At 60.6% G+C, this 12,501-nt stretch overlaps 1 protein-coding gene across 11 annotated transcripts in view; it reads left to right on the top strand.

Annotated features, from left to right (window-relative positions):
- The window catches only part of SHANK3 (SH3 and multiple ankyrin repeat domains 3), a 370,798-nt gene that overhangs the window by 316,442 nt on the left and 41,855 nt on the right, over positions 1 to 12,501 (top strand). For 10 of the 11 annotated variants that reach the window (XR_010469752.1, XM_065049482.1, XM_065049478.1 and 7 more), the window contains exons 20-22: positions 2,272 to 2,295; positions 5,605 to 5,732; positions 6,608 to 6,713. Coding sequence is in view for 10 of the 11 variants with exons in the window: in XM_065049482.1 (XP_064905554.1) it covers positions 2,272 to 2,295; positions 5,605 to 5,732; positions 6,608 to 6,713 (258 nt within the window). In the remaining variant the exon portion in view is untranslated. The remainder of the gene's footprint in view (positions 1 to 2,271; positions 2,296 to 5,604; positions 5,733 to 6,607; positions 6,714 to 12,501) is intronic. The other variant, XM_065049476.1, reaches the window with a different exon arrangement.

Raw genomic sequence — 12,501 nt, 5'->3', positions numbered from 1 at the left:
GACCCCAGCACCCCCTCTTTGTCGGGGTGCTGCAGGAAGGTCTGCAGCCTCTGGCTCTGCTCTGCTCCCTGTCCTACACGCATGGCCAGGCTTTACAGCCCTGCCGGCTTCTCCGAAACAGGTGATCTCGGGGACTGAGGCTCACAGGGAGCATGGGTTCCAAGGGACAAATCCTGGCATTGAAGGGTTTGCATCAACTGGCTCTTGGCCACTGGGATTTATTTTATGCTGAGCCCACCACCTGGATTTTCACGCTAGCCTGCTCCCCGCTTCTCCAGACCTTGTTACTAAACCTGAAGACACCGTGTTTACATGTAGCCGTTAGGAGAAGCCTCAGAATAGCCCCTTTCCTTCCACTTTTTGCTCTTCCCTTTGCGCACATACTGCACAGACTCCAGGTGTCACATTTTTACTCTCGGTGGCTGGTCCCGAAAGCAATTCCTGGCCGGCGCGGTGCCTGGTGCACGGGCAGCTCGTGCCGCTCCGAGAGCACCTTCCCCAGCTGCCCGTGCCCGTCTCTGCAGGGCGTCACGGCCGAGCTGAGCCCGGCGGGCGCTGCGCGGGTGCCCGTGCAGAGGGATGGACACGCTGCCACGGCACTGCCCGTGCAGAGGGACAGACACGCTGCCACGGCACTGCCCGTGCAGAGGGACAGACACGCTGCCACGGCACTGCCCGTGCAGAGGGACAGACACGCTGCCACGGCACTGCCCGTGCAGAGGGACAGACACGCTGCCATGGCACTGCCTGTGCAGAGGGACAGACACGCTGCCACAGCACTGCCCGTGAAGAGGGACAGACACGCTGCCCTCGTGGCTGCCCATGCAGAGGGACAGACACACTGCCACTGCTCTCACAGCTGCCTGTGCAGAGGGACGGACACACCGCCCTTGGGGCTGCCCGTGCAGAGGGACGGACACACTGCCCTCGCAGCTGCCCATGCAGAGGGACAGGCACACCGCCCTTGGGGCTGCCCCTGCAGAGGGACGGACACACCGCCACGGCACTGCCCTCACGGGTGCCAGACGGGGTGTGGGACAGGGACACCCCCAGGGGCCGAGCTGCCCCACGGCACCCGCGGCGGTTGTGGAGTGGCCCCGCCGGCGGGTTTCTGGCAAGCGGAGGGGGAGGGAGCCAGCTCGTGGAAAGGGAAGTCGCGAAAAGCAGAGAGGTAGCTCTGCCAGAGAATATGTTAAAGATGAGTCCCTGAGGTCTCCCGGAGGATTTTGCAGCTAGATGCTGCCTCTCCTCTGCCTGGAGAGGGATGAGGAGCTGCAGCTGCCTCTGGGTCCTGGGGGCGGGATTTGTAGACACGTTCTCCAGGAAATTGTGGTGGTTCGTCCCCGCTTCATGTCCTGTGGATCAGGGACTGAGCTGTGGCCGGTGCCGCCACACATCCCCGGGGAGAAGGGCACAGGGAGAATGGGGATCGTTCCTCCTCCCGCGCTTTGTCTTCTGGTGGTCGATCCTCAAGGGGCAGTTCTGGTGCAGGCCGGCACCCCCGCGCCTCGGTGGTGTGCAAGGTTAGAGCCCCGTCTCCTTTTCTGAGGGGACGGTGCTGTTAGAGAAAGGGACATTTCTACCTGCAGCTTTGTTGGAGGGTCTCTGCCCCTTTTTCCTTGCAGCCCGTCCCTGTCCTGCAGAACATCCCGTGTGCACGCAGCTCCACCATAACATCTTGCTGCATGCGGTGCCGGTGGTTCCCAGCGAGCCGCTCGCGAGGCACTCCTGGCCGCGGCCCCGGCGCCTGCGGGGTGCGGAGCAAACCGGCTCTGGAGACGTGCAGGCTGCCGAGTCTCCTCGGGGAGCCAGCGGGGATTAAAAGCTCCTGAAAGAGCTTCTCCCTGCCTCGGGCATTCAGTGCCATCCAGACCTCTCCCGGTCTGATTTCCTTCTGGCATGGCGACGTCCCTCTGCCTGCTGGTCTGAGAAGGGGCGGAGGGCTCAGCTCTGGGGCGGCAGGAGCTGAGCCATGTTGGTCCCTGCCCGCCCACAGGGCCAGGACAGGTGCTGGCCGTCCCACGGAGGGGACACGGCGCCAGGACGGGCACTGGCCATCCCATGGAGGGGACACAGCGCCAGGGGACACACACGAGGTGCTGCGCCCTCTGCCCTGCCTGAGCCTTTGTCAGAGAGCCCCAGCGAGGCCGGCACAGGCTCGCTGCCAGGGCCTGATCCTGCCCGCATGCTGGAGGCAGCGAGGCTGGAGATGGGAATGAACGCAGGAACTGTGCATGCCATTCACCTTGTCTTTTGTTTCTTGATTCCAAGCCTCCATGCGGAGAAGAAAAGGGGGTGAGTGAAACCACACATCCTGGGGCTCCTTCCTTCCCCGTCAGCGCCCAGCCAGCGCCCGACCCCCCGCACATGCACTGTGCTCCCGGGGCTGGCCTGGACCCCCCGCACACACAGTGCTCCCAGGGCTGGCACAGACCCCCTGCACACGCAGTGCTCCCAGGGCTGGCTCGGACCCCCCGCACACGCAGTGCTCCTGGGGCTGGCTCAGACCCCCCGCACACGCTGTGCTCCCGGGGCTGGCACAGACCCCCCGCACACACTGTGCTCCTGGGGCTGGCTCAGACCCCCCGCACACGCTGTGCTCCCGGGGCTGGCACAGACCCCCCTGCACATGCTGTGCTCCCGGGGCTGGCACAGACCCCCCGCACACACTGTGCTCCTGGGGCTGGCACAGCTCCCCTGTGTGTCACGGGAGGGCCCAGCTCTGTGGCCACCGCGAGGAGCAGCCACCACGTACAGCTCTGCAGGGGCAGCAAAGGCCAGAACTGTCGCAGTTGTTGGGCTCCGGTTGGCACCCGTTTGCCACCCAGCCCCGTGAGTCTCCAGCTCTGCCTTCCCCAGGGCTTGTACTCGCTTTGTGTTTGCTCCACGGTGAGAACGCCCGGTGTGTGTCCCCCCAGGTGTGAGTCCTGTGCGCAGGCTCCCTCAGCCTCGGGTCAGGCCTCTGGAGCTCGGTCGGATGAAACGGCAGCCGCACTCTCTGCCACGTCCCGCAGCTCCAGGCTGTCCTGGAGGCACCTGGGGACGTCCCGCAATGCGGACAGGGCTTGGTGGCGGCTCTGAGGACAGCCCTGAGCTGGCTGGGGCAGAGCTGGTGGCCGTGGGGCTCCGTGTGTGACAGCTGCGCTGCACAGTGTCTGTGTGGACACTGCACGGGGGATGTGACAAACACGGGAGGTTCCTGCCGGGGCTGAGAGCTGGTAGCGGACAACGGTGGATGGAGCGAGAAGGCTCGTCCTGGGCCAGCACGTGGCTCTGCGTTTCTCCAGCACAGGGTGGGGGGCAGGAGCCTGGGGAGCTGAGCCCAGTTCTGAGCCTTTCAGAAGCAAAACTGTCCTGATGACGCGAAGCTGAACGGTGTCCCAAGAACAGGGAACATGAGGGACCAGCTCTGTCACCGTAACGGTGGTGATGGAGGGAGGAGGCTGAGCAGGGCCTGCGGTGGGAGGTCTCTGAGGGGCTCTCCGGGGCTCCACTGTCCTGAGCAGCTCCGCAGTGCTAGAGCGGGAGACGATGCGGAGGGCCCAGCTCAGTGACCAACTGCAGGTCACCAGGCATGTCCTGACGTTGAAGACGTTGGTCTCCAGGTGTGTGGTGGACACCCTGGCATGTTGGACAGCCTGAGCCCCCAGGGTCACCCGTTCCTGGGGGTCTCTCTTTTTGGGGGGCTCCAGCGCTGCCCATTCCCGCCCCAGCAGCCTGGGCAGGCGGGATCCGCTCGGGACGCGGAGCCGTGGCAGGTACGAGGTGCAGCCAGCGGCAGCTCGTCTCCCTGTGCATTCACAGACGGAAAGCAGAGCAAAAGCGGGAGCGGAGGCGGGTGGAGAGTGCTGAGCATCGCTGTCTCCTCTCGCAGCACCGGGGTCCCCAGGCTAATGTCACTACAGGGCTGCCCATAGCAGCTTCCAGAGACACCCCTGAGGCAGCTTTCCAGCACATGGTCACCTTTAGAATCAGCCGGTGGCGTGTCCCGCTCAGGCTTGGTTGTTTCCATGCAGTCACTCGCTGTTTGTGCCCAGGGGCTAAGCCAGGTCCCCTCTGGGCGGGCTGAGCCCCCCGGTGCCTCTGGTGCTGAGTGCGGCCCAAGAGGCGCACGGCAGCGCGGTGGGGGCACCGCGCAGTCACAGCATCACAGTATCACAGTATGTTTGGGATTGGAAGGGACCTCGAAAGATCATCTAGTCCAATCCCCCCATGGAGCAGGAACACCCAGATGAGGTTACACAGGAAGGTGTCCAGGCGGGTTGGAATGTCTGCACAGAAGGAGACTCCACAACCCCCTGGGCAGCTTGTTCCAGGCTCTGCCACCCTCACTGAGAAGTTTTTTCTCAAATTTAAGCGGAACCTCTTGTGTTCCAGCTTGATCCCATCACCCCTTGTCCTATCATTATTTGCCACCGAGAAGAGCCTGGCTCCATCCTCATGGCACTCACAAGCAGTCCCCAGAGACAAGGATGGTCGGCTTCTGGAGGTGCTGTGACAAGGTCGTTCAGGAGCTGGCCCGAGCTGTTCCTGGGAGCCGGTGCAGGCCCCTGGTCCCAGGGCCTTGCTGGAGACCTGCACCAAGGTGGTGGCCTCAGCGGGCACCTAGGTCCCCTGGCAAAGACCACTCGGTGTCTGTGTTGGTGCAGGGCTCGCTCCACCACAGGCTGGGCTTCTGAAATGTTTGAGGCTCATTTTTAGTCTGTATAACTCAGGAATGCTGGCTAACAAACTGCGGCATGACACCCCCGGCCCGCGCCGCCTGTGGCTCCCGGCCACGGACATGGGGTATGCGGGGGCCTGGTCGCTCCCGCCTGGGCCGTTTGGGCACAGGACTCCACTCGGGGAGGAAACGTCCCAGTTTGTCCCAGACAGACACTGGAGTGACTGGTTATGCTGGAGCCGACTGAGTCCCATGGAGTCCCCTGGACTTCTGTGTCACCGCGGTCCCTGCAGCGCCGGGTTCCCCTCACCCACAGCCCATGCCCCGCTCTGCCCAGCGAGGGGGACTTGCTCTCGTTATGAATATCAAAATATATCTGGGCAAACATTTGCTCTTTTCGTGTCAGGATCGAGGCTTCCTCAGAGCGCAGCAGAGCTGGGAGCGGTGCCCCAGGCCTGGAGCTCGGGCTGGTCGGGGTGCGCGGGCGGCGCTGGTGCAGCGCGGTGGGGACAGCACGGTGGTGCCGGCTGCGGGGCCCGGCCAGACCGGTGCCTGGCAATGCTCATGGTGGGAGCTCCAGAAACACCTCTGAGAGCTGGGTTAGCTGCTGGCTGGGGGTGAGAGGCCTGAGAGCTGCTCTGCAGCTCCACGTTCAGCAGGCCCAGGAGCGGCTGTCCCTGTGGGACGGTCACCCCCTGCGGGACGGTCACCCCCTGCAGGACGGTCACTCCCTGTGGGACGGTCACCCCCTGCGGGACGGTCACCCCCTGCAGGACGGTCACTCCCTGTGGGACGGTCACCCCCTGCGGGACGGTCACCCCCTGCAGGACGGTCACCCCCTGCGGGACGGTCACTCTGTGGTGGGATGAGCCCCTCGTAGGGGAGCTGCCTCGGTACAACGACCCTTACTAACCCGTTTGCTTCTTTGTTTGGAATTCCAGAGAAACTGGACGAGATTTTGGCGGCAGCCGAGCCCGCGCTGAGAGCAGACATTGTGGAAGCAGATTCTCGGGCAGCCACTGTGAAGCAGCGACCAACAAGCCGGCGCATCACGCCAGCAGAAATCAGTGTGAGAGAGGAGGGCTCGCGGGGGCCGGGGGCACGTCGCGCTGTGCCAGCGCTGAGTGCCAGCGTGGGGGCGGGCGTTCCCCAAGAGAGACCCTGGGGCCCGTGGGGACACAGAGCAGGGGGCCGGGCGGGTGGTGGGTGCTGACCGGGCTGCTTGGCGCTCGCTCGCCAGGACAGGATTGCCATGGGGAGGCTGTAAGAGCAGATCTGAAGGAGCATGGAAAGCTGAGCCGGAGAGCTTTGTCTGGCTGCAGTTTTCTGGATGTGAAACTGGAAATTAGGAGGAATCAAAGAAGAGAAAAACACCATCTCCGAGGGGAACAGGGATGGAGTAGGAGTGGGGCTGCCAGCTCCAGGCTGTCTGGATTGTGAAAGTGCAGCAGGTGGTGGGAGGCAGCTTCTGGAGCAGGAGGAAAATGGGACAGGCTGAGCAGAGCCCGGCCTGAGCCGAGCCTTCCCACGGAGGAAGGTGTGCTGGAGCCGCCATGGGAGCCGGCACCGCCGCGGAGCCGGCGCCACCATACCCTGGGCACAGAGAGGGGAGAGGGCAGGGGGACATGGCAGAGGAGAGGGCAGGAGGGTTCACCCTTCAGACGGCAGTGGCGCAGGTTTTGGCGCCACGCTGGGTGAGGCAGGGTGGAAGGTGGACTGTTGAAGGCAGAGGTGAGGACAGGGTCTGTCCTTGTCCCCAAAGAAGCCACCGCTCCAGGGCCACAGCAGTTCCACCTGCAGGGACAGGGCCGGGCTGCAGATCGGTGTGGGGCAGAGCCCGGTGTCACCGCGGGCAGAAGGGCCAGGGGACTGAGATAAGTGTTGTGTCCTCTCAGCTGAGTCCCGCCGATGTCCAGAATGGAAATGTCCCGTTTTCCCTTGCAGTCCCTCTTTGAACGCCAGGGAATGGCAGCACACTCGGGGGTCCTGGCGGGAGCTGAGAAGCCCCATGTTTCACTGCGCAAAGGAATTCCACGGACAAAATCTGTAGGTAAGGCTGACCGGGGGGAATCCCTTCCTAAGAGCAGAGGCGTTCCCGTGGAGCATTTGTGCCTGCACAGGAGCCGCAGGACAGCTTGCAGCTGCAGCGCTGTGAAGGGGGGTGTTTAATGGGGTTTCTGCTTTGGCGGCTGCCTGTGTCTTGAGGAGCCTGTTCCAACGCTGACGCGGTCAGACCGGAGCCCTCCAGAGCTCCTTTCCTCCCTCCGGCTCCTTTCCGGAGGAGTTTCCCCGCGCTCTGTGCTGGCAGACGAGGGTCGGCGGGTGATGTTCTGTCTGCCCGTGCAGTAGCTGCGCTGGGCGTGCAGGGAGCTGAGCCTGAAGCCATGAGCGGCAACAGCCTGCGATGGGGGAGCAGGTGACGCTCATCCGTGGGCTGTTGGGGTCTCTAGAGCCTGTCCCAGAAGGTTCGTGGTGCAGCTAAAACCAAAAATGTGCTGGAGGTGGCAGGAGGAGGCAGAACGGAGCAGGGTGGGTGACACAGTGGCAGCGTGGGGTCTCATCTCCCTCTCCTGGGTTCGTGTACCTTTGGGTTTCAGCCGGGTGGTGACACTGAGCCTGGTGACACCAAGCAGTGGTGACACCAAACCATGATGACACGGAGCCTGGTAACACTGAGCAGTGGTGACATCGAGCTGTGGTGACACCAAGCTGTGGTGACATCAAGCCTCATGACACCAAGCCTGGTGACACTGAACCATGGTGACACCGAGCCTGGTGACTCCGAGCTGTGGTGACACCAAGCCTGGTGACACTGAGCAGTGGTGACACCAAGCTTGGTGACACCAAGCCTGGTGACACTGAGCAGTGGTGACACCAAGCTTGGTGACACCAAGCCTGGTGACACCAAGCCTGATGACACTGAGCAGTGGTGACACCGAGCCTGGTGACACCGAGCCTGGTGACATCGAGCCTGGTGACACTGAGCCATGGTGACACTGAGCCTGGTGACACCAAGCCATGGTGACACTGAGCCTGGTGACACTGAGCAGTGGTGACACGGAGCCTGGTGACACCGAGCTGTGGTGACACGGAGCCTGGTGACACCGAGCAGTGGTGGCAGCGGGTCTGAGGCTGTGCGGGTCGGAGCTGGGCGAGCGCATTGTCGCTCACGTGGAGGGGCTGAGGGCAGGAGGAAGGGGAGTGGGGACAAAAGCCGTGTGCTGTGTGACAAGTGCTCACTGTAAGCAATCCCAAGGCACCATTTGATAGCAATGGCGATGCCAAAACAAATTGTGCGGTTAACACACAAAATAAGTGAATAGAAAGTAAATTCTGCTTCAGGCTACAGCTGAGAGCAGCACAATCCTAGCAAGGATGTAAAAACCAGTTGAAAACTGCAAGAGGTAGTATTCAAAATGTACATTCTAATGCACAGAGCCACAGAATTGCTGTGTACGTGCCTCGCGCTTGTGTTTGTACGAGAGCAGCTGGTACCTGTGGTCCCACGCGAGGCTGTGCTGAGTAGCTGATAGCAAGAGATAATCAAACGTGTGTATGTGATTAATCCGAAAAACAAACTCGGAGAGCTGATCCTAGAAACACGAGCAGTGAGTGGGCGCTGAAGGGGCTGCCCCGCCGTGCGCTTGCACAGCGCGTCGGTAGAGCTGCCGTCCCACCCCGAAACCCGCGGGCAGCAGCTCCCGTGACTGCGGAACCGAAACAGAGCCGGGGCCCAGCAGCTGATGAGACGCCGCGTTGGAAGCGAACGTGGGCAGGAGTTAGTTGCTCATCCCTCGCGAGGCTGTGGACGTACGTGGCAGGGAGGGAGCGGAGCTGCTGCTCGGGGCCGGGGGCTGGAGCAGAAGGGCCCGCGGGACGGTCTCATGTGGACAAAGGGCTCAGCAGCGTGTGCGGAGGGGGAATTCCTCCCATCCCGCCGCGCGTGGTGACAGCGCAGGCGTCTCCATCGCACTGAGGTGCCATGAACTGGACTGCGAACTGGCTGAAGGGAAGAAGCCAGAGAGTCATGGTCAATGGGGCAGAGTCCATCTAGTGCAGAGCCTCAGGGGGCAGTGCTGGGGCCGGTATTATTAAATATATTCATCAATGACTTGGATGAGGGAATAGAGTGACTGTCAGCAAGTTTGCTGGTGACACCAAGCTGGGAGCAGTGGTGACACTGGAAGCTGTGCTGCCATCAGAGACCTGGACAGGCTGGAGAGCTGGGCAGGGAAAATGTAATGAAATAGAACAAGGGCAAGTGTAGAGTCTTGAATCTGGGCAGGAACAACCCCAGGTTCCAGTGTAAGTTGGGGAATGACCTATTAGAGAGCAGTGTAGGGGAAAGGGAGCTGGGGGTCCTGGGGACAGCAGGGTGACCATGAGCCAGCACTGGGCCCTTGTGGCCAGGAAGCCAATGGTACCTGGGGTGGGTTAGAAGGGGGTGGTCAGTAGGTCAGAGAGGTTCTCCTGCCCCTCTGCTCTGCCCTGGGGAGACCACACCTGGAATATTGTGTCCAGCTGTGGCCCCTCAGTTCCAGCAGGACAGGGAACTGCTGGAGAGAGTCCAGCGCAGCCACCAAGATGCTGGAGGGAGTGGAGCATCTCCCGTGTGAGGAAAGGCTGAGGGAGCTGGGGCTCTGGAGCTGGACAAGAGGAGACTGAGGGGGGACTCATTCCTGGGGATCAATATGGAAAGGGGGAGTGTCAGGAGGATGGAGCCAGGCTCTTCTGGTGACAACCAGGGACAGGACAAGGGGCAATGGGTGCAAACTGGAACACAGGAGGTTCCACTTGAATATGAGAAGCAACTTGTTGGGGGTGAGGGTGGCAGAGCCTGGCCCAGGCTGCCCAGGGGGTTGTGGAGTCTCCTTCTGTGCAGACATTCCAACCCGCCTGGACACCTTCCTGTGTAACCTCATCTGGGTGTTCCTGCTCCTTGGGGGAATTGCACTGGATGAGCTTTCCAGGGCCCTTCCAATCCCTCACATTAGTGGTTCTATGATTCTATCATTCTATGAACCCTCCACAGCGAGCGGGGGCAATGGGCGCTTGGAACGCGGTGTGTGTGATGTCTGGGTCTGAGAGGCGTCCTGCGCAGGTGCCGTTGCCGTGGGGAGCGGCAGTGACCGCTGGGCGTCCGGCTGCCCGCTCGTGGTGCACCCTGCGTCCTGGACGTGCGCTTTGTGCCTGAGGATGGTTGGGAAAGTGCTGCTGAGCAGAAGTTGTTTGAGGTTCAATCAAGCCACAAACAGCTGTAAGTCATTTTGAAGGGGATCTGTTGTGTGAAAGAGCATTTTCACCCAGTAACAGATCAGAAACTGGAAACATTCACTAAAAACTACATACTTGTGTGCAAGGAGCTCCTTTTGCTTGTGAAAGCACAGTCAGCGGCTTGGGAAGTCCCTCTAAACCTGCACCTCATTGTGCGATGCTCGTTGTGCGATGCCCATTCTGCAATGCTCATTGTGCGATGCCTGTTGTACAATGCTCATTGGGCAGTGCCCATTGTGCGATGCCCGTTGTGTGATGCCCGTTGTGCGATGCCCGTTGTGCGATGCCCATTGTGCAATGCTCGTTGTGCGATGCTCGTTGTGCGATGCCCATTGTGCGATGTTCATTGTGCAGTGCCCATTGTGTGATTCTCGTTGTGCGATGCTCTTTGTGCGATGCCCATTGTGTGATGCCCATTGTGTGATGTTGATGTTCATTGTGCAATGCCCATTGTGCGATGCCCGTTGTGCGATGTTCATTGTGCAGTGCCCATTGTGCGATGCCCATTGTGCGATGCCCATTGTGTGATGCCCATTGTGCGATGCTCGTTGTGCGATGCCCATTGTGCGATGCCCGTTGTGCGATGCTTGTTGTGTGATGCCCGTTGTGTGATGCCCATTGTGCGATGTCCATTGTGCGATGTTCATTGTGCAATGCCCGTTGTGTGATGTTCATTGTGCGATGCCCGTTGTGCCATGTTCATTGTGCAGTGCCCATTGTGCGATGCCCATTGTGTGATGCCCATTGTGCGATGCTCGTTGTGCGATGCCCATTGTGCGATGCCCATTGTGCGATGCTTGTTGTGCGATGCCCGTTGCGGGATGCCCATTGTGCGATGCCCATTGTGCGATGCTTGTTGTGCGATGCCCGTCGTGTGATGCCCATTGTGCGATGCCCATTGTGCGATGTTCATTGTGCAATGCCCATTGTGCGATGCCCATTGTGTGGTGCCGGTTGTACGATGTTCATTGAGCAGTGCCCATTGTGCGATGCCCATTGTGCGATGCCCATTGTGCGATGTTCATTGTGCAACGCCCATTGTGCGATGCCCGTTGTGTGATGCTTATTGTGCGATGCCCATTGTGCGATGCCCGTTGTGTGGTGCCCGTTGTGCGACACTCGTGCAGATTCAGTGACAAGTGTGTGCGCAGAGAGCGGCGAGCAGGGGGTGTGTGGTTTGCAGGGTTTAAGCACCTGCACATTTGGTCGTTGTGTGCAGGGTTTATCTGCTCACGGGCCTGTGCTGTCCCGTGTACGCCTGTTTTGTTGAGCACGGGATTCCCAGCGTTACAGCTGCACGGGGACCAGAAACAGATTTAATCTGCATCAGGGAGGATGAGCAGAGCTGGAGCTGCTGCCGCAAGTGCAGCATCCAGCAACAACCCCACGATAAATACAGGAAAGAATCCCACGTAGCTGTTGGTTCTGCTCAGTCCCGGAGTGGCGTGTCTGTCCGCACCGAGCGGGAGCGGCTCCGGGTGCGGAGGGGACAGCGGGTCCTGTTCCCAGTTCCCCTGCCGCAACACGCACCAAGAGCAGTGAAGCAGCGCCCCGTGGGACACAGCTCATTTCTGTGCAATTCCAGAGAAGCTGGAATAGAAAACAGCCAAACAGGAGAAACTGGGTTGCAATTGGCTTGTTTTAGAAGCCCTTCTTGAGCTGTCATTTCACACCCACAACGACAGGCTCACACGCTGCGCATACATCAGTTGACTCCGTGATAAAAACCACTACTAAAAGCAAGGAACTAGATGAAAAATAAGCAGGGGTTGGTTGGTTGGCTTGGGGTTTTGGTGAAGAAATCCTCTGAGCAATTTGCTTGTTCCACAGCTGGTTTACATTCCCAGGCACTTGTGACAAAAGGTCAAAGCATTTAGTGTTTGCATCTAAAAATCTCTTGAGACAAAGGTGATTAACCCTCAGCGGCTACAAAGAGCAGAGCGGGAGAAATATTTCCAGCAGAATGTGAAGAGAAGAGATGCATTGCGGTGGGGAGGCTGGTAGGAAAGAAAACCTCTGTCAGGCTTCCAAGATCGCTACCACGCCATCTGCTCAGCCTTGGAAGCTGAAAACACGTGTAAGTCTGCAGAGCTGCCGCGGTCCCCAGCGCGTCCCTCCCAGCCCGCGCGGGCGGTGGTGGCCTGTCCCCGTGAGCGTCGGAACCGCGCGGGGCTGCGGGCGGCACGCGCTCTGCTGGCTGCTCCTGGAGCCCGAGGATGTGACGCTCACCCGCTGTCTGCTTGTGGAACCCGAGGATGTGACACTCACCCGCTTTGTGCTCCTGGAACCCGAGGATGTGACACTCACCTGCTTTGTGCTCCTGGAACCCGAGGATGTGACGCTCACCCGCTGTCTGCTTGTGGAACCCGAGGATGTGATGCTCACCCACTTTGTGCTCCTGGAACCCGAGGATGTGACGCTCACCTGCTGTCTGCTTGTGGAACCCAAGGATGTGACACCCACCCGCTTTGTGCTCCTGGAGCCCGAGGATGTGATGCTCATCCGCTTTGTGCTCCTGGAACCCGAGGATGTGACACTCACCCACTGTCTGCTTGTGGAACCCG

The sequence above is a fragment of the Columba livia genome, chromosome 1 (genome assembly GCF_036013475.1).
Source record: "Columba livia isolate bColLiv1 breed racing homer chromosome 1, bColLiv1.pat.W.v2, whole genome shotgun sequence".
NCBI lineage: Eukaryota > Metazoa > Chordata > Aves > Columbiformes > Columbidae > Columba > Columba livia.
This window is presented reverse-complemented; position numbering and strand designations above follow the sequence as displayed.